The 26,095-nt window shown below is 38.7% G+C and overlaps 1 protein-coding gene across 6 annotated transcripts in view; it reads left to right on the forward strand.

Moving 5' to 3' along the window:
• Window positions 1-26,095, forward strand: part of CDC14A (cell division cycle 14A) — a 188,888-nt gene that overhangs the window by 64,902 nt on the left and 97,891 nt on the right. For all 6 annotated transcript variants that reach the window (XM_043575677.1, XM_043575678.1, XM_043575675.1 and 3 more), the window contains exons 5-7: window positions 479-558; window positions 17,680-17,746; window positions 21,025-21,087. In XM_043575677.1, coding sequence (XP_043431612.1) covers window positions 479-558; window positions 17,680-17,746; window positions 21,025-21,087 — 210 coding nt within the window. The remainder of the gene's footprint in view (window positions 1-478; window positions 559-17,679; window positions 17,747-21,024; window positions 21,088-26,095) is intronic.

Here is a 26,095-nt window from a genome sequence, read left to right on the forward strand (position 1 = left end):
GGACCAGAGGGATTTAAGTATCTTGGATATCAACAGTCCAGCCAGTGTGTTTTCTAATGCTCTTACCTGCATTCATTTTCACCCGCTTCGTTGTGATTTTATTTTATCTGACAGTGCAGATTTTGCTGACAGTGCACAGTCCAATAATGGAAGTAGAATTGTTCTGCTCCCCAAAGGGAAAGCACTGCCATTGTGCCTGTTCAATGCACCTTGTAAACAGCCCCGGATGGCCTCTTTATGGATCTGCCGTCTGTCTCTAAGCTCTATCCATTCCTCAGCCAAAGGCTGCAGCTCAGCTTCAAGCTGGAAAAGAAATTTTGGCAGCTCAGTTGCTATCTTTTAAAGGTCAGCATTAATTGTCACCATGACTGACAGTTTGTCAGAGTGGAAAAGGGGAAATGCAAATTTGGTGAGTAGTTAAATTAGTTTCGTATCATTCTTTGATGGTGTTCTAAATGTTGCTCTTTCTCTGTCTTAGGTAATCTACTTAAAGAAGACACCAGAAGAAGCCTACAGAGCACTGCTATCTGGCTCAAACCCCCCCTATCTTCCCTTCAGGTATAACTCTTGTGAGACTTGGGCTAATGGCACTTGGCTAGGCAGCTGCCGCTGTAGAGTTGGATTACTACTGTTTTTTAATTGTCTTTAGACTGTGACTATGATGTTGTATGGAATAAAAGAGATGTTAGTTTTTATTTTATTTTTGTAGAGTTCCCCCCCCCCCCATCTAACTAAGAATAAAATCGCTTTTTAAAAAATATTTTTTGGGGTTAACTTATTTTGAGAGAGAGAGAACGAGTGGGGAGGGGCAGAGAGAGAGGGAGACACAGAACTCAGCACAGGCTCCAGGCTTTGAGCTGTCAGCACAGAGTCTGACGTGTGGCTCAAACCCATGAACTATGAAATCATGACCTGATGCAAAGTTGGACGCTCAACTAATTGAGCCACCCAGGCACCCCTAGCTTTTTCTTTTTAGGAATTAATTTTCTCCTTGAACCCTTTCTATGTCTTGAGGAAGGCTGTCTCTCATTACAGTGTTGGGAAATATTTTTTTAAGTATCAGCTGAAGGTCTTTAAATTTTTTTAAAGTTTATTATTTATTTTGGGAGAGAGAGAGAGTGAGCAGGGAAGGAGCAGAGAGAGACAGAGAGAGAGAGAGAGAGAGAGAGAGAGAGAGAGAGAGTCACAAGTGGGTTCCACAGGATCAGTGCAGAGCCTGATGTGGGGCTTAAAGTCATAGAACTGTGAGATTATGACCTGAGCTGAAACCAAGAGTCAGATGCTTAATCAGGTGAGCCACCCAGGTGCCCCATCAGCTGATGGTCTTTTAAAAATTTCAGGTAAACTTGAGCCTGTTTAAAAAATGGAAGGGAACATACAGCCAAACTCCTACAACAGTCATTTCTGATAGAATTATGAATGATTTTAACAGTTTTACCTTTTTGCTTATTTGTATGTCCAAACCTACAAGCATATGCATTTCTTATTGTTGTTACTAATCTCATATTACCAATTACAATGAACGGAAGGAATAGCAAAGACTGAGGATGCCTCTTTGTCTGACTTCCTTACTGTCCTGTAAACTCAGAGGGCAGGTCCTGGTGCCCGACACTTAAAAGTGCTCTTAGTAAATATTTGAATGAATAAATCAATACTAAATCCCTTAAGATCCAAGGGGCTCCCACCTCTGTTTCTCAGGCCACAAGAGAGGGCCTTAATTAGGCACAGGGTAGGTGCCAAGGTGGGGAGGAGGAATGGGGGAGATATTGCCCTAATGTGCATGATCTTCTTGATCCGCTTGACTGTCTCAGTGAAGTCAGAGGAGAGTAGTGAGAGGAAAATGTCCTCCAGCAATCTAGAGTATGAACGAATTAGCGATTGAAGGACAGATAAAAACTGACAGTTTATGTATAGGAGCTGTTTAACATGGAGACAAAGCTTGTTTTTTGCCTTCCCCTTCTACTGGCTTCTATAATTTGAAAGTCCTTTGTAAAATACAATCCTAACTTTTAGAAAAAGATAATTATTTCAATCAGTTTGGGCTGGTGTAACAAAGTGCCATGGACTTGGTGGCTTATAAACAATAGAAAGGTATTTCTCAGTTCTGGAGGCGAGATCTGGGTGGTCACGTTCTGGTGAGGGATGCAGACTGCTAACTTGTATCCTCACATGGTAGAATGAGAGTGAGAACGATCTCTGTGGTGCCCTTTATGACGGCACTAATCCCCTTCATGAGGGCTTCACCCTCATGACCTAATCACCTCCCAAAAGTCCCACCTCCTAATACCATCAGCTTGGGGATTAGGATTTCAACATGTGCATTTTGGGGGGACACTAACATTCAGTCCATTGTGGTAATAATAATAATATTAATCATTCTACTAAGTTTTAAACAAAGTGGTTAAGAATATATGTCTTGGAGGCCGAGACACTGGGTTTAAAGGCTCATTCTGCTTTTTACTACATGTGGTAAGTACAAGCACCTTGAGCAAGTTATTTATTCTCTCTGAGCCTCAGTTTCCTTTTCTGTAAAGTGGCTTTAGGGCTATCCTGGGGATTAAATGAAGTAATTCATTTATGATTATGCCTGGCTTTTGTTTTTCTCCTTGTTATTAGTACTGTTACTATTATTAATAAGAAATTAGGATTTTCCACAAGGATATAAATATGAATAGGAAGTATTTCTTCCTAATGATCTCAGCTTCTAGTTGGGGCAGGCAGACCTCTGGGCACATAATTAACTGTCAAATAGTTAGGTTGTACAAAAATAGAAGACAAGACTAATTCTGACAGAGATTTGGGAAAGGATCAGACTCATTTAAACTGAGCTTTCATTTTTTTAACGTTTATTTACTTATTTTGAGAAGGGAGAGAGAAAGAGAGCGAGCACATGGACACAAGTTGATGGAGGGATAGACAGAGGGAGAGAGAAGAGAATTCCAATCAGACTCCTTGCTGTCAGCACAGAGCCCAAGTTGGGGTTCGAGCACACGAACCATGAGATCATGACCTGAGCTGAAACGAAGAGTCAGATGCTCAACCAACTGAGCCATCCAGGCACTCTGCACTCTAAGTTGTATCTTTCTGATAACCCAAGACATCAAGAGTTGTGTTTACATTAAGCTGTGTTTATTTCTAACTCCAAACTCTTGATAAATTATACATTTGAAAAAGAAAATACCACAAAGTAGTATATTTATGATTTAGTAAAGCATTAATTTTTAAAATTATTATTGTTATTTACTTATTTTTTTAAGTACTCTCTATACCCAACATGGGGCTTGACCTCATGACCCCAAGATCAAGAGTTGCTTGCTCTTCCAACTTAATGAGCTAGGTGTCCGCTCCCCTCCTATTTTTTTTTAAATTTTAGTAAAGAATTTAGTTGAAAGAATACTATTCCAGAATAGTTTTCTGGAATTAGACTGAAGAAGCTTAATTTTTTCCTAATCAAGATAAGATGTGAGTTGATTTTAGTCTCTACCTCAGGCCAACTAAGGCTAATGTAATATTGTTAACAACCATCTTACAGTTCTGGTCAGCCATCATTGCCTTGGCCTTTATTTGTAATCTGGATTCTGTCATCCACTAGGTTTCTTACACTATTTGTTGCTAAATTATAATTTTCTCTTCATTGTCTAGATTTTTAAAACCCTTTTTTTAAAAAGTTTTTATTTATTTAAGCAATCTCTACACCCAACATAGAGCTTGAACCATGACCCTGAGTAGCATGCTCTTAAGAGTAGCATGTTCTTCCTGCTGAACCAGCCAGCGGCCCCTAGACTTTTTTTTTTTTTAAAGCAAGAGAGAATAGCAGGGGGAGAGGGAGTGAGAATCCCAAACAGGCTCCACATTCAGAATAAAGTCAGACATGGGGTTTGATCCCATGACTGTGAGATCATGACCTGAGTTGAAATCAAGAGCCTGGCGCTTAACCGACTGAGCCACCCAGGTGCCCTAGATTTTTTTTTTTTTAAATCTACTCCTGCCTTAATACTTTCATTTAAAAAACAAGAAGCCTTGAAAGAACTTCTATTTAAGTGCAATTGCTTTATTATTTAAAGTTTTTAAAAAATGAAGACCAGTTTGAAGGCTTGTCAAAGTATGGCTGGTATCTTTATGTGCCCCTCCATCAAATTCCTGTTTCCATTTGTGCTCTATACTTTTAATGTCTTTCTAATAAAGAAGTTTTAAGGCTACTGTGAACTTAAATAATGCTCTTCTTCAAGATTTATTCATTTAATAAAAATGTATCTAAGCAATCTCTTCTGTGAAGCCTTTCCTCATTTTTCTAGAGAGGCTTGGTAGGTCCTTTGCCTGTAATTCCCCATTATATTTTGTGTATTGCATTTTGTGTATTACATTTGCTACATACATAATTAAAGCAAATGTCTTGTATTTATTTGTTTGCATGGGTGACTCTTCACCAAATATGGCTGACTCTTCTCTTGAGGACTGGGATTGGGCTCTTATTTGTGTGCCAGGGAATAGATACATTAATTTATTTATGGATTTTTCTGTGCTAGTCACTGTGATAGTCTTATGGATCTTAGGAGGATAAGGACAGCAAGGTATTTGTTCTGGGGAACTCAGTGCATAGTTTGTAAGTGTGTAGGTATGTAAGACAATTGTCGTGCTTTGTTCAATTCAGGAGATAGGTACTATGGGAATACTGAAGAAGGAGGTTTAAACCTGAAACTGGGGATTGGAGGAGATATTAGAGGTAGGCACCATGATTGCCTTTTCATGCTAGGATGAAAACTGGAAAATAATAATCCAGGTGTTGATTTTAGGTACTGTGATTTCATTTGCATGGCTTAGCTTGTCTTTTATAATGGTAGGTTAGGCAGGATATTATACATTATGATGTTTGCAGTACAGGCACATTACTATAACTGAAAGGACTGTCTGACTGAGGTTTTTCTTTTGGATTTATCTTAAAAAACTGTAGATTATAGATTTATATTACCTTAGGTAAACATTCTGTAAAGATGAGGGAAATAAAAATAAAAAGAGTTGGGTAACTTTACTGCCTATTCTTTTTTTTCACCCAGTTTTATTGAGATGTAATTGACATCAATGATTATCACAATAAATTTAGTTAACATCCATCATGTCAAAGAGTTACAAAAAAAAGTTTTTCCCCCTTTTGAGGAGAACTTTTAGGACCTATTCTCTTAGCAACTTTCAAGTCTAACAGCAGTGTTAACTGTAGTCATCATGTCATACATTACATCTTCAGTAGGTATTTTATAACTGAAAGTTTGTACCTTTGACCACCTTCACCCGAATCCCCATTTACTGCTTAGTCTTGATTACATTGATTATAGTAGACTTTAGAGATAGTTGAATTTCTGGCTGTTGTGACACTCAAGGAGTGTTTGTTGTGATGTTACTGTTTGCAAGTCAGTATTAGGATGTTCCATTTAATTGTAAAGTAAATGTGTCAAAAATGTACTTTTGCTTGTATTAAGGATAGCCAATGTGTTTGTCAAGAGTGACGTTGGCTGAAAACTAGAGGAAGAGGGTATTTTTCACCTACTTCAGTTCTTTGAGTCTATCCATCTTTAGTGTTGGCTTGGCAGTTGGCCTTCCAGGGAACAAGGGCCTTTCAGTTCTAGGGTCAGAGTCAGCAGAGTTTGAATTGGCAAGCCTGGTGTGAATCTTCTTAGGTACTTTTCCTTTCAGCGTACTACCAGATTCATAGTCTATACTATTGACCAATTGTTCTACAAACTCATATTAATTGTGCTTGTCTAAGGTCCCATGAGACCACCAACTCTGAGTGCAGTTCTCAGATTGTTTTCTTGGCAGTCAGTGGCTGTGGTTTTCAAATCTGCATTCTCTGATGTTCATAAAACAGTATTTGTGAAAACTCTAAGCCTTGCAAAACATGGAAATTGCACAACTCTTCATTTTGATGTCTTTTGTGCTTTTAAATTTGTTTTACACTTACTTCTTTGTTTATTGATCCATATGTGTCAGTTTGGTAAGTTTTTTTAGTATCGATGATGATTCGTAAATCTGCTAACCTCAAGTTTTCTATGGCATATAATATTAAGTGGGGAGTGAAACAGTACAGACAATAAAGAACATCCAGAGTCCCAGTTTTTTGTTTTTTTTTTTTTTTAATTTTTTTTTTCAACGTTTATTTATTTTTGGGACAGAGAGAGACAGAGCCTGAACGGGGGAGGGTCAGAGAGAGAGGGAGACACAGAATCGGAAACAGGCTCCAGGCTCTGAGCCATCAGCCCAGAGCCTGACGCGGGGCTCGAACTCATGGACCACGAGATCGTGACCTGGCTGAAGTCGGACGCTTAACCGACTGCGCCACCCAGGCGCCCCTCAGAGTCCCAGTTTTGAAGACAAATACAGAAAGCATGACATGACAAACATTGACTAGGTACAGAGGTGAGGCTGAGGTAAGGGTGCTCTGCTGATACCCAATGGAATAAAGCTGGTTGAATGTTGAATGTTCCATCTCCAACTATTAGTTTAGTTTTTCTATTTTGTTTTTGTTTTTGTTTTTTTTTTGCAAGTCTCTTCCTGGATAGGCCCAGGAATGCATTTTTGTGTAGCTATTTTATTTTAGCTTGGGGAAGAGGCTAGACCTATAGGTAGTATTTCCCAAAGTTATGTTGGTTCTTATACTTGGTTTTAAAAAGTCTGAGAGGTTTTAAAAAATACTGGTGCCTGGTTCTACTCCTGGAAATGTTGACATAATTGGTCTGGGGTATTAGGTTCGGGTATTGGGATTTTCAGAAACTTTCTACATAATTCCAGTATGCTGCCAAGTTTGAGAAACATGGCTCTATGTGATCTGCTGTGGCAAAATAAAAATAAAAATAATAAAAAGATTCAAAGGTCAAATAAGTTTAGAACTCTCCGTCTTGGAGGTTTAAAAAGCACATTCTTGGGTAAGTTGAATGTAAGACTCTTGGTTTCTGCTCAGACCATGATCTTGAAGTTTGTGAGTTTGAGCCCCACCTTGGCCTCCATGATGATGGTGAGGAGCCTGCTTGGGATTCTCTTTCTCCCTTTCTCTCTGCCCTCCCCTGCTCATGTGCTCACTCTCTCTCTCAAAATAAATAAACTTAAAATAAAAAAATGAAAAGCACATTCTCATTTTAAAGATTCTGAATGGCTCTGAGTAATAGAGAGATCTGTTTGACTTAGTTTAACGCCAGCTCTTCCAAAGTACTTCATCCTGAATCCCTTCCCACTCCCTGCAGTTTCTGTTCCTATCCGGCAGCACCAGTGTTCTGAAACATTCTAGGACACATTTCCTGATCCACACCTGTGTGGAACAAAGTGGATCTCTTGGGATTAGAATAATATGCTGTCATTTGTGGAACTGTTTTTATGTTGTTTCCTGAGAGTCTTGGAAATAGATGGCTTGTCAAATGATAGCATTTTATCTACTATGAACAGGAACATACAACTTTTCTCTTACAGCACGTGTGAGACTAGAAAACCTTTCTTACCAGAGGACCCACAAACCTCCCAAAGGCAGTCCTTTAATGACATTTGTCATTAAAATGAATCTGTACCTTTTGTATTAAGGGAGGGGTTTGTTGTGTTTTGGGGATGACCCTTAGTGATATCCCTGTTGCTGAGCTGTGTCTTAATGTGGCTGAGTCTTAGTGGGAAATCTCTGAAGCAATGACTCTAGATCATCTGGGCATGCCAGAACTTGTAGGTCTCTGAACAAAGGCTCAAAGGGGTCAACCACTTAGAACTTGGCATTAGGCTGCCTTCTTTCTTCTAAAGCAAAGTAAACATGTGCTGGTAGATGTTAGATGTTATTATAAAATCTATCTCTTCACAGGAAACGTTGAGCCAGATATTTGTTAGCTTAAATATGATATTGTGATTTTTGTCAAAGAGTATTTAGCAATTAACTTTGTATTTCAAAGGGAAAGTTTTCCTTACCATGTTTTTCTCTTGAGTATCAAAAATATAGAAACAATTTATTTTATCCTTTTAAAGATTTTATTTTCATTTTCAATTTTTCCTTCTGATGGCTACCTCTTTGCTTCTCAGTGGTGATCTTTGGGGTTATTTCTGCCCTCATGGATGTTTAATAAACCTTTGTTTTTAATGCTTGGTATGATGAGAAAGATCTGCATTAGTTTTGAGTACTGAGGTTGTGCCAGTTTCCTGAGTGTTGAAAATAGATAAAAGTAGATGGCTTATCCAGTACAAACTGTTGAATCCATTCTCAACAGCTAGGGCATGTTGAGTAACTTGGACTACCATGAAAAGCAGTCTCTTTATCAGATTTTTCTTGTTATAGTGGTAAATAAGCACCATTATATAGGATCTGAGAACAGAAACAACTGTCAGGGTCTTTATGACCCACTAACTACATACATGTAAGGAAGTGAGTTACATCTGTTCTGTTTTTGGAACATGGCAGTGCTTCAATGTGAAAATTGGTTCAGATAACTTTTTTTGTTATTCTTATTTTTACGGTCCCAGATGGGTGTTACCAGACTTTCTACTGAAGAGTCAGTGATAAAGGTGGTTTAGAAAAAGATTGCAATCATTTACATTAATGAACATAGTTATTTTGTTGAATGTCTTGTAGATGAAGCTCTTTTCGATACCTGGATTAAAGACAATTTACTATTATTTTTATCTGTGAAGCAGAATTAATGTGGTTAAATGGGTGGCACTCACATGTTGATAAAAGGCCCAGAGCACAGTGCTTGATCTGTTTTTTTGGTGCCCGTTATTGTTAGTTCTAAACAGATCCTATTCTGCTGACTTTATGTAACCTTTTAAGCCATGATTTAGAAATGAATTTTTACATATCCGTTTCTTTAGATGAACAGAGAGATTACTGTATGGCCTTACATTAAATCTGAAAAGCAGGAGATTCTGTGTTCTGTGTTTGTTAGGTACTGGTTGTGTTCAGCTTTTAATTTTGCTGCCCCATGAAGTCATTTGATTTTGCTCTTTGAGTGGGAGATGGCTCTGTTCTCCCTACGAATTCTCATCAAATACCTTTTCATCTTGTAGCCTAGGTGATACAAGCAATCAGCTCTTTCTTTTCTCTGGAGCTAGTACATATGTGTCATGGATTTGTTCAGAGACTGGAAGTCAAGTATGGTTTGGATAATTATGTGAATATTTTGGGGCATTGTCTAGTTCCCAGGTATCCATACAATATAGTCTAGAGCTGAACTGTCCAGTATGGTAGCTAGCAGCTTTGAGTGCTTTTGAGCACTTGAAATTTGTTTAGTCCAAACTGAGACTGTAAGTTAAAGATATATATTGGATTTTGAAGATTTGGTATAAAAAATATAAAATGTCTTCTTTATAATTATGTTGATTAAGAAAATATGTTACTAATTGATTTCACTTATTTCTTTTTACTTTTTTAAATATGGTTTTGAACAAAATTAAAATTATAATTTTGGTTCTCTTTTGTGGACAGCATCATATTTCTGTTGGACAGCAATGACCTAGATTGAATTTTCATTATTGTACATAGTTTATGATTCAAAATTGTTTTATATAATTTTTGTTTTGTTGGGTCAGTTGTTCCCAGCCACTAGAGTTGTTCAGATATAAGGTGAATGATTTCCTGGTAGTGATCATTTATTCATTCATTTGACATCTAAAACAATGGACCCAACACTGTGCTAGACTCTGGGCATGCAGACATAAAGGACACATTACTGGTTCTTAAGAAGCTCATGTTCTTGGGGTGCCTGGGTGGCTCAGTCGGTTGAGGGTCCGATTTCAGCTCGGGTCATGATTTCACAGTCTGTGAGTTCGAGCCCCGCGTCGGGCTCTGTGCTGACAGCTCAGAGCCCGGGGCTGTTTCAGATTCTGTGTCTCCCTCTCTCTCTGACCCTCCCCCGTTCATGCTCTGTCTCTCTCTGTCTCAAAAATAAATAACTGTTAAAATTTTTTTTTTTTTTTAAAGAAGCTTATGTTCTTGTGCGGTTGTGTAGTTGGATTTAGGTCAGTGCTTGGAAGGTGCTTAGATGAATCTTTGAGATGCTTTCCAACCCATTGCTCTGAAGATATTGGCATACCTCCTAACTATTTGTTATCCAGAGAACTCACAGAGAATCATGGAATTAAAACATACGTAGATCATAGCCATCCACGATGTTTCTTCTTTCAGCTCTTTTGTATTCTTTAGTGTAGTCTCTACATTTTATTTATTTATTTATTTATTTATTTATTTATTTATTTAATGTTTGTTTATTTTTGAGACAGAGAGAGACAGAGTGTGAATGGGGGACAGGCAGAGAGAGAGGGAGACACAGAATCCGAAACAGGCTCTAGGCACTGAGCTGTCAGCACAGAGCCCAACATGCGACTCATACCCATGAACCACCAGATCATGACCTGAGCTGAAGTCAAACGCTTCGGCAGAACCACCCAGGTGCCCCTGTAGTCTCTACATTTTAAACCCCGTGACTCTGTTCTTTATTCTTTCTTTATTTCCAACAGCTTCATTACCGGAAATGCCTTCTTATTGCTTTGTGTGAATATGTTCTTTCATCTCCCGTTTTGGCTTCTCATTATTAACATTTATAAGGTTGCTTCTTTCACAGTGATGTCTAGATTCTTAGGCTACAAGCAGTGGTATGTTGGTAAACAGGCTCTGTAAGTAAAAAGGGTTTGTTGATTTCTGTGGTGTAAATACAGCCACCAATGCTAATTTGGGTTCTGAAAATTGTTGAATATTCAGTAATCACTTTGTGGGAGCCTATGCTCTATGACAATAGTGGGATTCAGCACTTTCTCTTTTTATCTCATTGTGGATGGTGGTTCTAGTTTTCTTAAATTTAATGTTTCTTCTATTGCTTCTCTGGAAAATAAATGCAAAAATATAATAAAGTTCCAGTTGCTTCATCTATTCAAATATTCATTTAGTTTTTCATTCAACAAATATTTGTTGACTGCCAGCCACTCCCAAGGTCATAGTTAGTGGATTTTTATAATCATTTCATAATACTTTCATGGTTCATTTGGCTACTATGCTGGACGTCACACTTACAAAGAGAGTTGTTGTGATGGATGGAGTTTAGATGGTCTAGCATGAGGTTGGGTTAAATTTGTATTTGGATGTGTCTGAACAACTGTTGTCTGTAACCTTAGTCTTCCATATTGGGGAGGAATGTAGGATTTCTTCTTCAGCAGAGATGAGTGATTAGAAACCCTGGGTGTTGGGATATGAACTTCTCTCTGAATGAAGGGCAGCATGGTGTTTACCTATTTAAGGGAGTTAATGCAATGCATGGTAAAACTATCGTGACAGATAAAGGTAAGGGCTGTGGTGTCCCCAGACAGCATTGGGTGTGCATACTTTTTCCCACAGTTGAAGTCTGTGGATTTCAGTGGTCCTTTGTGGGAGAGGTAACAAACAATACATGTCCTCTTATTCAACTCAGTAAGTATTTGGCTCAATAAATATGAATGAATGAGTCAATGAATGAGTGAATGAATACATTGATAAATGAGTGAAAAAGCAAACTGGGACTTACGTAAACAATTGGGAGCTGTAGTTGCGATAAAAACTGTGGGAGTTTAAAACTTTATATCGCATTAGTGTAGTGATGTAAGTTGTAAAAGCTCTTTATAGTCTCTCTAAAGTGTCTGGGTTAAAATAAAAGTGTGTTTAATATCACTTGACAAGCTCCTTTACTTAATTGAAATGTTTATTCAATATCTCTATTTTGTGCTAAGCAGTATGTTAGGTACTAGGGAGAGAAGGGTAAGTAAAAAATGTATAGATCCTGTCTTCTTTGAGGCTGTTACAGAGAGAGGCAGAGAATCAAATAAGCATGCCACGATATGTCAAACTATAGTTGATTAAGTACAATAAAAAAAAGTTGGGGACCTGCTCTAGCCAGGGTGGGGTTGAGGTTTTTCCCTGGAGACTTTGATCTTTGAGTTGGGATCTGAAGGACAGGTAGGGTAACTTAGGCAGAAGGCAGCAGGTGACCTGTGACCAGCAGGAGCAAAGGTCCTGTGGTGAGATCAGAGAGCCCTCTCGGAGGACCTCAGGCAAGGTGTGATGGGCAGATTGTAGAGGGGCATAAAATGAGGAGGCCTACGCAGGCAGGGCCAGATATCACCAGGATACATTTGTTGACATTTTGAACTTTCCTGTGAGAACAGCGGAAGTCAGTGAAGGGTTATAGTCGAAGAGTGACTGGATCTGATGTGCTTTAAAACAGATATCACTCTGGTTGCTGCTAGAAGACTGATTAGCAAGGAGAGGTGGGGGGTGGAAAAGCTGTTGCGGGAGTCCATCTGAGAGGTGGCGGGGGTGGGGTATCAGAGAGAAGTCAGTGCAGGCAGTTAAGAGGGGAAGGTAATGGGACACTGTGGTGGACAGGATAAGGGGAATGAGAGATGCAGGGACGTCTGAGTTCTAGCGTGAGGGGTTGTGGAAGCTGCCTCTTTTACGGGATAGCGCTGAAGGACTGGATTATCGTTGTTGTTTTGGGGGGGCAGCTGCAAGAGGGTCTTCTTTCACAATGAATGTGAGATGCCTTAAGACACCCAAATGAGAAGGTCATGTATGTGGTTAAAAAAGTGTATTTATTTATTTAGAGAGACAGAGAGAGAGAGTTAGAGCAAGTGGGGGAGGGGCAGAGGAAGGGAGGTTCCCACGAACCTTGAGATCATGACCTGAGCCGAAATCAAGAGTCGGATGCTCAACCCACTGAGCCATCTCAGGTGCCCCTGTTTTGCAGTTTTAAGGAGTTTGTGCTAGAGACAGAAATTTGAGGGTCATTGGTAGATTGATGGCAGTTTATATGGATTAGATCGTGTAGGGCAGTTCTCAAAATGTGCTCCTTTCTACCAGCTTCATCAGTACCCTCCTGGAAACCTGTTAGAAACGCAGATTTTCAGGTTCTGTCCCCATTGGATCAGGATTGCTGGTGGGATCCAGCATTCTGAGTTTAAGGAACCATCCAGGTGATGCTGATACATGGGAACTCATCCTGGACTAGGGAGAGGGCATGGAGTGAGAAGAATTTGAGTCTGGGATTGAACCTTGAGAAGCTCTAACTTTTAAGGATTTGGAGGAGAAGGATGGCTTTGCCAGGGAGATTGGGTAGTCGCAGTGTGTGGAGATGTAGAAGAAAACTCCAGGAAGCCAGTGAAGACAGTATTCAAAGGAGTATTATTATTGCTGACAAACTCAGTAAAATGATGCTTGGGAAATGTTCCCTGCCTGGGTTTAGAAGAAGAAGATCCAGAGAGACAGAAAGTAGATTACTGATTGCCTGCAAGTGGGGAGGGAAAGTGAGCAGTCACTGTAAATGGGCACCGAATTTCTTTTTCGGGGGCTATAGCTCTTTTGGAATTAGTGGTAATAGGAATTGTGAATATACTAAAAGAAATCACTGACTTGTACACTTTAAAAAGGATAAATTGTGAATTTTATCTCTATTAAAAACAAAGCCCCCCAGGCGTAGCAATATGAAGATAATTGGTAACTTTAGTGTGACATGTTTGTGGTGTGGACGAGGGTGGAAACAGATTAGAGGGTGTTAAGAGGTGAGAGGAGGGAAAATGGAGCAGGAGGAGAAGTAATTCTTCAGAGAAGTCTTGTTTTAAAATTTTTTTTTAATGTTTTATTTTACTTTTTAAGAGACGGCAGGGGACACAGCATGAGCAGGGGAGGGGCAGAGAGAGAGAGGGAGACACAGAATCGGAAGCAGGCTCCAGGCTCTGAACTGTCAGCACAGAGCCCGACACGGGGTTTGAACTCATGAATTGCGAGATCATGACCTGAGCCAAAGTCGGATGCTCAACCGACTGAGCCACCCAGGCGCCCCTGAAGAAGTCTTGTTTTAAAGAGGAGTCTCAAGAGAGGGTGGTGGTTGAAGGGAGATGTCGAGTCAAGAAAGTTTGGGACAGTTTTTTTTTTTTTTTCTTTTAAAGATGGTAGAGACCTGAAAGTGTTTAAATTCTGTTGGGAAGGATCACTGGAGAAGAAAGTGATCATCAGTTGTGTTGAATAATGATACAGTTTCAGACTCAAAGGGACTTCTGTAGTTAACGGAGCCTGGTATTTTCCTAACCATCTCCATTTCTTAGAAAAAAATAGGTGAAAAATAATCCTGAAGCAATACTCCAATTCAAACTTGAACGTAGTATGGGGCAGGTATCTTGCTGCCTTCCAGGGCCAATCATTCTTAGATGCTTCTGACTGTATTGGGTGGTTGAGGGAAGGGAAGGGAAGCAGGGAAGATTGATTTGTAACATGGGAGATAATGTTTCTTTTATAGAATAAAATCTCTCAGCTTCTTAAGTGGACTTTCAATCTTATGTCAGTCACTTCCTTCATTCTACCCCCAGAAGAACCCAGTGCTGCCAATTCCTGAGCCTTATGGGACGTTTCTAGTATTAATTAGGTGGATTCTCTGGCTTTGTCACCTTAATATTCCCTTTTCTTGGTTTTCTAATTTACTACCACTCCTCTGATTTCCAGCTTTCACAATTTTATTGCTATCTTCTGCTCTCTTATTCTCCCTGAGCTTGTTGGATTTCTTTCTTAAAAAGCCTTTCAAAATTCTCTTTTTAGTGTGGATTTGGTAGATACATGTGTTCAGTCTGCCATCTCTACCTTCTCTTTCTCTCACTTTTTCCCCCCAGAGAACATATAACATGTTTTTGTGTCTGTTCACTTTTATAGCTGCTCTCCTTTGTCTAAGTAGGAGCCAGGTTCCACTAATAAGCCATTTCTCCTGCTCAGTATGGAGGCAGGTTTGGGAACCTATTTGTCCTTGTGCGGCTGTCATGAAGATTAATTCTCCTGAGGAATGGGTGTAATGTCCTTTGGTGTGTCATCTCCTCTCCCCAGTTCTGAGAATGTGACCTAATTTTATCGCATCCCTTATTATATTTCACGCTGTAAATTTCTACCTGTCTTTCCATCCTGTTGTGACTGCTTTATATCCTAATTCTGTCACATGGCATGTTAACTCGTCTTCCTCTCTCAGGTCTATAGATTTGATCACCAGGTCACCAGAGCTCTCTTTTCAGTCACTGGTAAAACTTGTGGCTGTGATAGGCCAAGAGATATCATGACAGTCTCACCAAATTTTGCAGACAGTCAGAAAGACTGGATCTGGAGCATTTCTATGACTTATCTATGTGAATTCATTTAGGTGAGTCTAAGCATGGGAAAATATACTTCAGAGAATAAGAGCACCTCCAGTTCTTAAAATTGTTTTACTATTTTAAATAAGAAAGTTTTTGTTTTTGTTTTATTTTTTCTTTACTGAAGTAGTGATTTTTAATCTTGGGTCTGCGGAGATAGTTAGAGAGTCACTGAGTTTGGATGACAAAAAGTGTCTTTGTTTTCACTTATCTTAATTATATTCAATTATAAATGTTGGAAATAAACTATAGTAGTATTAGCAATATGAATGTCACAATAGAAATTACAGACATTTTTATATCCCATTATAATTTTTACATGCATCTTATATATTTCATATCTCTTATTATTTATGTTCATTCCTTCTTCAAAATTATAGTCATCACTAGACCTACTAGGTCTTGTTACATATTAATAAAACAGTAAATAATTAAATATGTCTTATAAATTTTTTTTAATATTTTGATAAATTTAATCGAATTAGTCTTCTGTTATTCATATATATTTTATTTTATTCATTTAAAAACATCATTCTGAGAAGAGGGGTTCACAAGCTTCATCAGATTTCTAAGGGGTCCATGACACATGAAAGATTCTGAAACCTTGACCCAAAGAGACAAGTGCCTGCAAAGGAGTATGTGATTCTTTATATAAACTGCTATTTTGTCTTAGATCCCAAGCTGTACCTTTCTCTGGTTTAGTCCATTAAAATTTGCTTTTTAATACATGGTTTGTCTTTACATGATATTTGGAAAAGGGGCTACTTTGCTTTGCACTGACCCATGAGTTCAGATAGCATTCAAAAAATGTCTTGAAATCAGATTTACATATGTAGAATAATCCTTCCTATTAACGTAGGTTAACTTTGAAGTTTCAAGAGTGTCTGGGTGGCTCAGTCGATTAAGCAGCTCAGGTCTTGATATCAGGGTCATGGGTTTAAGCCCCTTGTTGAGCGAGGCTTCAGGAAACAAAAAGCTTTGAAGCTTCAGAACTTAAACATTTCTTTTAAGTTGCTTTGCTTACTTCCTATTTTTATATTAGGTTATCAGGATGTTGAAATCCAGTGACATTGAAGCTTCATTTTAATTCATGACTTAGCAGCCATAGGTTCAAGTTACATTGGGTGATATAAAACTCAGTTTTATGTTAATTATATGTTAAAGCACTTAAACGTCCTTTTCTCCCCATGGAGCATCATCTTCTGGCACCTTCCCTACTGCTGCCCTTGAGCCAACTTTGTGTGGTGCCTTCGACTTTGTCATTGGCAGGTGCCTGACAGCTCTATTCCTTCGGGTCAGCATTGGGGGCTGGGCAGAGAGACTGAGAGCCTGGAGGTCAAGTTTCTTGCCTTGGACACCTTGGAACATTGCTAGTGTTAAAGCTCCAGTGCCAGTTCTTGCTTAACCTCACCTGAACTTGATACTTCAGTTTTATGTTGCCTAAAGCAGGTTGCTCTAAAAACTTAAATAAAGTATGAAGTACTCAATTTTCGGTGCAGTAGGTTCCCACTCCTTTTGATACAACACTTCATGGTGCATTAGAAGTTCTCCTGGATCCTGAGAGGAGATTGTTTGGAAGAATGACTGCTTTTTCCATAGTTTTTTTGTGTTTTTGGGGGGGAGGGTAGATAGGAGGGTGTCATTTAATCCAGGAAAATAGCAGCTAGCTTCTGTTGACCTGCCTACATTGTCCTCCTTACATTTTTATGCTTGTATTTACCATATTCCTGATAGGTGGTTGTTCCTCTCTGAGAATACCATTGGTGATTATAAGTCTTTTACTTAATGGAACAGTTCAGGTCATTGTTAATAATACCAAGAAAAACCATAATATTTCTTAGGTGCTTCCTATGTGCCAGGCTCTTATATGGAGGACTTTCCATTTATTTTTCTTTTTTTTAAGTTTATTTATTTATTTTGAGAGAGAGAGAACAAGCAGGGGAGGGACAGAGAGAGAGGTAGAGAGAGAATCCCAAGCAGGGTCTGTGCTGTCAGTGCAGAGCCCAGTGTGGGGCTCGACCCCACAAACCATGAGGTCATGACCTGACCCGAAATCAAGACTTGACGACTTAACCAACTGAGCCACCCAGGCGCTCCAGGACTTCCACTTATTAAATGTAATCTGACAATAATCCTGTAAATGGTAAATACCATCAGTAACATCATTTCAGAGATGGGAAACCGAGACTCACAGAAGTAAAATAAGTTGTTCAAGGTCCCAGCCAGTATGTGGCAGAGTTGGAACTTGAATGAAGGCAATCTGACTTGTGAGCTCAGGCTCTTGAATTTGCTTTTCTTATTAATTATGCCTATTGGATTAAAGCAGTTTCAGAAATGCTTCAGTTAAGATGTAAGAGTAGTTAACTAGTAGTATCTGATGTGTTGCATAAATTTACCATGTTGACAGCTGTGAAGCCAAACAAGCATATCTTCAATTGTCTTTGGTATTGTCTTATTTGAATATTCTGAATGTACATTTTTAGTATTGTTTTTTTGTTTTGTTTTTGTGTGTGTGTGTGTGTGTATTTATAGGGATGCTTCCTTTGGAAATTGCACTTACAATCTCACCATCCTCGACTGTTTGCAGGGAATCAGAAAGGTAATAATAATTCTCCTTACTGTAGTTGACACAGTAGTTTCAAAATACGAGAAAGGAATAATGTCAATATTCTTGTTTTTCATTGGAGAGAAGAGAGGACAGGCAGTAAGCAGAAGGCTTTCCACTTCTTGAACAATGATTGATCTGTAAAATATAGATTGTTGGACAAATTGAAGGGGTGTCTGTGGGTAACTCTGTAACTCCTTATTGAGGTAGAAGGGATTTCCCTTTCTCATTTAAATTATTTCTTTTCCCCGGCAGATGGATCACTCCTATCTGCTGCTCTGCCTGTGACATTGCTTTGTCACTGGTTCAGCTTCCTTATCAAGCTAGAGCTTGGTGTGGGAGAGACAGGAAGCCAACCCACACCTCTGTCAGTGTGGAGAACATTTCCATGTTGGTTTCCTACCTGGATATTATTACACCTCTGTGAAGTAGTAAGTAGGCCAGATATTATCTCATCTTTATAGACGAGGAAACAACCCCAGAGAGGTGAAGTCAGTTTCAGAGCCACAGGGTGTTCTTAGCAGGGCTAATTCTAACTCAGATTTCCCTACCATATCAAGGGTATGTTATGAATCAATGGTTTGTCAAAGCGTGGGACTTGTTAGAGATGAAATTCTCGGTCCCATCCAAGACTGATTGAACCATAAACTGTGGTAGTGGGGCCCTGCAGTCTGTTTGAACAATCCCCCTGGGTGATTTGATGCACTGTATGTATAGTTTAGAGGCATAGTTATTTAGTTATTCATATATATAATGGAGAAGTTAATCTAAAATATTTTTGAGAATTTTAAGAATGTGTTCTAGAAGCACTAATTTACTGAGAAGTCATGCACGTTGTAGTGTGAATTTGAATGAAGGTTCAAAGTGCATCATTTCATCTTGAACATGCAGCCATGATTTATCAGTCAGGAATGTACACGTTGCAGAATCCATTGGCAAGGACTGTAAACACACTATCGGCAGTGATTCTTGTTCCAGTTTCTTTTCTCTACCATAATGTAATATAATATGATGTAATATAATATGATGTAATATAATATGATGTAATATAATATAATATAATATATAATAATATAATAATATAATATAATTGCTACATTTTGAGTTGAGAAAATTGGTATGATAAATATCCTTGTTGTTTTATGTATGTTTTTTGACTTTGATATTTCATTTAAAAATGAATTTAAACTCTGTAAGACTTTAAAATAGTTTTCAAATATTTTTCTTTTCACTTAAAAACTGTCAAAATACTCTAGCCCACCCCACAAATAATGTCACCAACATAGACTTCTAGTAACACAAGTTAAGAACCCTAATTATAGCATTTAAAAAATATGCCTGAGGGAAAAAGTAATTTGTTTATTGTTATTGTTGTTATTTTTATTGTTATTATTATTTCGCCTATTCTGCCATCTGGTACATGCTGTTTATTTTATAAATTTATGAAGTTCAGAAAGAGTTCACCCTGGAATATCCCCACCTGTTATGGTAACTTGGTAACTCGATATAGAAATTTATGACATCCTTCCTGTTATAGAGGGAAGCTGTACTTTGTTCATGAAAAACATCTTCTGTAAATTTCTTGTTTCATCAAATGTTTGGGTTAATATTACCTGAATGTAGATGAGATTTTAGAAAGACCTAATAGAGTGTTCAACATGTCTTTAAGCGACTGAGACACATTACCCCCCTGCACACTCTCTTATACAAGCCATCATGGTCTGGGCAATTTTTTTGGCAATGAGTACCATGCCCCCTAAGAGTGCAGACAGTTTACAGCTGCAGTGTTACCTTCTTAGGAAGCATATCTTTGTGATTTTGTTGTATGGGCATCATCACACGCATAGTTCATATGTGTGTGAACTATACACAGAAACATACACAAACCCACACTTTAAATGAAGAGAAAGGAAGGAAGGTTATAGCTCAGGGTTTACTCTTCTCACTGCTTTCACTGGAATCAACTGAGTTGCTTTGTTTAAAGATGAAATAATGTAAATAACTTGTTTTGCTCTTAACGGTAGGGGTCGACAAAACAGTGTTGTCGGACCTTATCGAGTGTAAGAATCACCTAGAAGGCATGTTAAAATACTGGTCCTACCCCTAAAGAATCACATTTAATAGTTCTGGCATGGGGTTTAGGAATTGGTATTTTAGATCTAAGTTACCGTCAGTGCTTCTGCTGCAGGTGGTCCATGCTCTGCATTTTGGAAAACACTGGTCTGTAAAATATTTTCAAATACAGATGCACCACAGCTTGGCTTAACAGTTTCTCCTATTTTTAATGACTTGAATACATAATTTTTAAAAGCAACTGTGGGTTTGTACTCTATTATAATTTGTATAGCTTCATGACATAAAAGAAGAGACTCTGTCCTCTTCAAAATATTATATCTGAGCAAGCTGGATCGTTTTGAAAAGGAGTAATGCACGTTTTCTTTGTGTTGTTAAAAATATCAGCTCTTCCTCTAAAGTGTAAGAGCAGTCTAGTACACTTGTACTCTGTCAGAAACTATTACTGTAAAACAAATTCTCTCAAAGCAGGGACAAATAAGGGCCTATTGAGTAAAAATGCCCTTTATGCTAAGTATCTCATTAATGCTGAAAGGAAAATAAAAGCACCTACAAATTTGATTTTTCTTCTCCTATCTGAAAAGGTAATCACTGTTAGGTATTCTGTCATGGTTTGATATGAATTAATTGCGTCATTCCCAAATGGGTTTTAACTATATATTTGCTAGTATGCTCCATTTTATATACATAATTAATTTATTTATTTAAAAAAATTTTTTTACATTTACTTATTTTTGAGAGACAGAGGGAGACAGAGCACAAGTGAGGGAGGGGCAAAGAGAGAGGCGGGACACAGAATCCGAAGCAGGCTCCGGGCTCTGAGCTGTTGGCACAGAGCCTGACTTGGGGCTCAAACTCACAAACTGTGAGATCATGACCTGAGCCAAAGTCAGACGCTTAACCGACTGAGCCACCCAGGCACCCCTATATACATAATTAATTTATTTACACACAAAACAATGTAAATTAGGACTCTAGATCCGTTTTGCAGGACATATTTTCATGTTTTTCTAAGTGTTCAGTCCCACTTGTAAGAAAGTCTCAAAGCAAAATTACTAATATTAGATGATTTCTAGATAGGTGTTATAAATGAAAGGTTTCAAGCTTTTTCCTTCAGGTTAGTGAGGGTCATTTGTGAGCAGGAATGGCTAAAAGTTATCAATTTGGTGCGGAAAAACTAATTCAAGTTCTGCTTTTAGGGATTACAACATGGATTTTTTGACTTTGAGACATTTGATGTGGATGAATATGAACATTACGAGGTTTGTACATTTTAATGTTTTGCAAGATATAACTTCATGTTAATTAAAATCCCCTGTACCCCACCACCCCCCAACACTCAAGTATTGCAAATTTAGTGACTGCTAAAATAAACGCATTCTGGCATTTTCCATAGCTGTCAGTTTTGTCCTTTCAGCTTTGGCTATTACCTTTGAACCAGCAGTCACCCAAATTTTAGTTTGGGAAAATATCGTATCTATAATATTCTTGTATCAAACCTCTATTAGTAATTACTTTGCACATTTAGTTTATAAGAAAAAATAATTTCAAAGTGTAGTTTGGTAGTGAAACTGAGTTACTGTTATTTTAAAAATTCAGGTTCTGTTTAAAACAAAATTGGACTTTTGCCTTGTATTGGTTTCTGCTGCATAAATTTTATTTTGAAATATGGCTGAATTTACCTAGTTCTATGGGTTGGGTGAAATTTTTTTCCTGTGGCATCACAAAGCTTTTGAATAATGTCTTGCCTGCTCAACGATGCAGAGTTTAGTCAAGGGCTGTCCCAGCTAGGCTGTGCTCTAAGATGTTAAAGGAAAGCGCTTTCTGAGTAGGAGGAGGAAGAGTCTAGAAGCAGTTAGTTTCTCTGGAAGATGAGAAGCCTGTAGAATGTGAGTAGGCTCAACATTCTATGAAAGGGAGCTCTTCTGTTGGGGTCCTCCAGAGGAGTTGTGAAATGTGTCCCCCTCCTTAGCAAGAGAGGGCAGCCCTCCCACTTTGGGCTCTAGTTCAGGATGTCTGTTTGGATAGCCTGCTTACATGTTAAACTTCACATATAACATATGTGAAAAGAAATTGTCTTTCATTCAAACATGGTCTTCCGCTTCATTCATCTGTATTAATGGCACCACCATCTTGCTGTTCACTCAGGCATAAGAACAGAAACACTTCTCTTTCCCTCCCTGATCTAACCAGTAGTTGCATTCTCATTGCTGGTGCCCTGTGGTGTGTTTCATCTTTCCTGTCCTTTCTGTTCTACTTCTTTCACTCTGGCGCAGGTCTCATACCCTCTGTCGTAGACTACGGTAACCACTCTAATGAGCCCTGGCCCTTCTCCTATTGGTCTTGCACCCACTTGACTGATCTTAAAACAGAGCTCTCGTCTTGGCCTGTCTTGGCCCCAAACTGCACTGCCCTGCAGAATTGAGGATAGAGTCCTCTGTCCTGGCATTCTTAGCATGGATGGGCTCCAGCCCTCTGGCTCTCCTTGTCTCACTTTGCTCACCGTGTGCCCTCTGCATGCCAGCCCCACCGAGCTGTGTATTTACTGCTTCTTGAGTGTCCCTGTGCCCTGGCCGAGCTTCCTTTCTGCCAGGTGCCCATCTCCTTTAACGGTTCCCTTCCTCCATTTCATGCGTGCCAGATCTACACAGATCAGCTCTTACTCTCTTGAGTATTTTCTCTCTTCAGTTTCACATGTTACAATTTGTACTTTCCACTTTTCCTGTATCGTGGCTATTTGTGTACAAACTTTTATTTTTTCTTATTGGGTTGCAAATTCTTTGGGACATGACTAAGGGGAAAAATTTATACTGAGTTCTTGGATAGAAAGTTTTAACATCATAAAGCTGCTACTTCTCCTCAAATCAATAAATAGTGCTAAATTTATTAATAAGTTTAGTGCAATTTATTAAAAGCCTTAAGTATTTTTTTTAACTACAAAAGCATTGTTATCATGGCATTTTAGTAATGACCAAAGAATCCGCCCCTCAAACCCTGCATATACATATATTATGTCTGTATTATATGAGCAGAGCTATTTCCTATGAAGCTAACAAAGCTTAAATTTTAGAGACCCCCCCCCACTTGCATGGGCACCTTTTAAGGTCCTATACCTAATTTTAAGGGGTGCCTGGCTGGCTCAGTTGGTAGAGCATGTGACTCTTAATCTCAGGGTCATGAGTTCAAGCCCCACATTGGTATGGAGCCTCTTAAAAAAAAGAAAGGTCCTATACCTAATTTTATATTCATTATTATATATATGTGTGTGTGTGTGTGTGTGTGTGTGTGTGTGTGTGTGTGTATTCAATTATCTTAATTTTTTTTTTCGAGAGAGACAGAGCATGAGTGGGGTGGGGGGGTGCAGAGAGAGAGGGAGACACAAAATCCAAAGCAGCTTCCAGGCTCTGTGCTGTCAGCACAGAGCCCAATGTGGGGCTTGAACCATGGACCTTGAGATCATGACCTGAGCCGAAGTTGGATGCTTAACCGACTGAGCCAGCCAGGCTCCCCCATAATTTTATATTCTTAAAGTGGGCTTCCAAATTTGTTAAGTTTCATGTTCCATGTATATGAGCATGGAGAACATTCTATGGCAGAAAACAAAAGCCATTTCCATTAAAAGAAGGTATTGGGGTGGGGATTCAAGAGGGAGAGGAAGGAACAAATAGCACAATAAAGAGAGAAAATTAGTTGATACTTTACTTATTCCTTCATCTTTTTTTTTTAAACTTTAATGTTGATGTTGAGAAGTAGTTGGAAAGCTGTTGAAAAACCTGAAACAGTACAGTTTCATTCTTGCAAACCAACCAACCAACCAACCAACCAACCAACCAGCCAACCAAAAAAATCTGTTAAGAATGTGGTCATATCCTCACCTGAATAAACAACAACAATAACAACAAAACTCAGGTAATGAGAGACAGGTGGCAGTTGGTGAACATTTGACATTTTCTGTCAAATTACTTCCATTTTTGAGAATGATATGTCCATTCTATCATTAAGCCTAGGAAAAGAAAATCACAAATAGAAGCATGATTTTCAGGGAGTGAGCATTTCATAAATGCTGCTTACTGAATAAATAAAGGAACTCTCTTTTTGACAATCTGTGGGCCTAATCCTTTCTTGTCATAATTTCTCTCACTGTTCTCCCACCTGCTTTAGTGACTCTGGACATTTGCTGAATGTGGGGGATAGCTAGATTCACATATTCCATTTGCCCCAGCAAAGTTGGTATTCCAATGAAAACATTGTGGTTTTCTTATTTATTTATATTTATATTTATATTTATATTTATATTTATATTTATATTTATATTTATATCCAAGGTAGTTAGCATATAGTGCAATAATGATTTCAGGAGTAGATTCCAGTGATTCATCCCCTATATATAACACCCAGTGCTCATCCCAACAAGTGTCTTCCTTAATGCACCTTAGCCATTTAGCCCCATCCCCCCCACCCACAACCCCTCCAGCAACCCTCAGTTTGTTCTCTGTATTTAAGAGTCTCTTATGTTTTGTCCCCCTCCTTGTCTTTATATTATTTTTGCTTCCCTTCCCTTATGTTAATCTGTTTTCCACATGAGTGAAATCATATATTTGTCTTTCTCTGACTGACTTATTTTGCTTAGTATAATACCGTCTAGTTCTATCCGCTTAGTTTTGAAGGGACATTGTGGTTTTCAAAGTAAAATTTTATCATTGATGGCAAATTAGGAGAATGTAAATCTTAGATTATTGGGGGATGTCAGGATGAAGCTTTTCAAAGACACTTTAAAAAATGTTTATTTATTTTGAGAGAGAGAGAGAGCATGAGCACAAGTCAGGGAGGGGCAGAGAGAGAGGGAGAGAGAGAATCTTCAGGCAGGCTCTGTGCTGTCAGCACAGCGCCCTACATGGGGCTCAATCTCACGAACCCTGAGATCCTGACCTGAGATGAAATCAAGAGTTGGAGGCTTAACCCACTGAGCCACCCAGGTGCCCCTCAAAGGCACTACTTGACTGTACTACATTTCATATATAAATTGGCTCAAGAAAAAGCCTAAATTAATGAGACTGCATCTCTATGTGTGATAGAAGGGGAGCTTTATGATAAGAACTCTACTTAAAAAGGTTGTTAATAGCCAAATTATGGAAAGAGCCTAAATGTCCATCAATTGATGAATGGATAAGGAAATTGTGGTTTATATACATAATGGAATACTATGTGGCAATGAGAAAGAATGAAATATGGCCTTTTGTAGCAATGTGGATGGAACTGGAGAGTGTTATGCTAAGTGAAGTAAGTCATACAGAGAAAGACAGATACCATATGTTTTCACTCTTATGTGGATCCTGAGAAACTTAGCAGAAGACCATTGGGGAGGGGAAAAAAAGTTAGAGAGGGAGGGAGCCAAACCATAAGAGACTCTTAAAAACTGAGAATAAACTGAGGGTTGATGGGGGTGGGAAGGAGGGAGGGTGGGTGATGGGCATCGAGGAGGGCACCTGTTGGGATGTGCACTGGCTGTTGTATGGAAACCAATTTGACAATAAATTTCATATTAAAAAAAATGTTGTTAATGACAAGGTCAGCATAATATGAGAAATACTTGTTTTATAAGGTCTATAGATAAACGTTTGCTCATTCTGCAAAAGGTTATATCTATCTTTCCAGCAATTCATGGGTCTATAACAGTGCTGTCCAATAGAAATATAATGAAAAGTATTTATATATATTTTAAACATTCTAGTAGCCACATTTAGAAAAAAAACAATTATGAAATAAGTTTAAATATATTTTATTTAATGCAATTTACCCAAAATATCATTTCAACGTGTAATCAATATAAAAATCATTGATGATGTATTTTAACGTTTGTATTTTTGAGACTAAACCTTCAAAACTCGGTGTGTAGTTTGCTCCATGGCACGTCTCAGTTTGGACTAGTCACATTTCAAGGGCTCAAAAGCCATGTGTAGTGAGAGGACAGATTCTTTTTATTTATTTTTTGTTTATTTATTTTTGAGAGAGAGAGAGAAACAGAGTACAAGCAGGGGAGGGGCAGAGAGAGAGGGAGACACAGAATCCAAAGCAGGCTCCAGGCTCCAGGCTCTGAGCTGTCAGCACAGAGCCCGATGCAGGGTTCTAACCTACAAACCGTGAGATCATGACCTGAGCTGAAGTCGGACGCTTAACCGACTGAACCACCCAGGCGCCCCCACGAGAGGGCAGATTCCACAAGGACAGGCTTGCCCATGAAAGTCGGGGTCCTTCGGAATGAAGTGAAGC

Source organism: Prionailurus bengalensis, chromosome C1 (assembly GCF_016509475.1).
Source record: "Prionailurus bengalensis isolate Pbe53 chromosome C1, Fcat_Pben_1.1_paternal_pri, whole genome shotgun sequence".
Taxonomy (NCBI): Eukaryota; Metazoa; Chordata; class Mammalia; order Carnivora; family Felidae; genus Prionailurus; species Prionailurus bengalensis.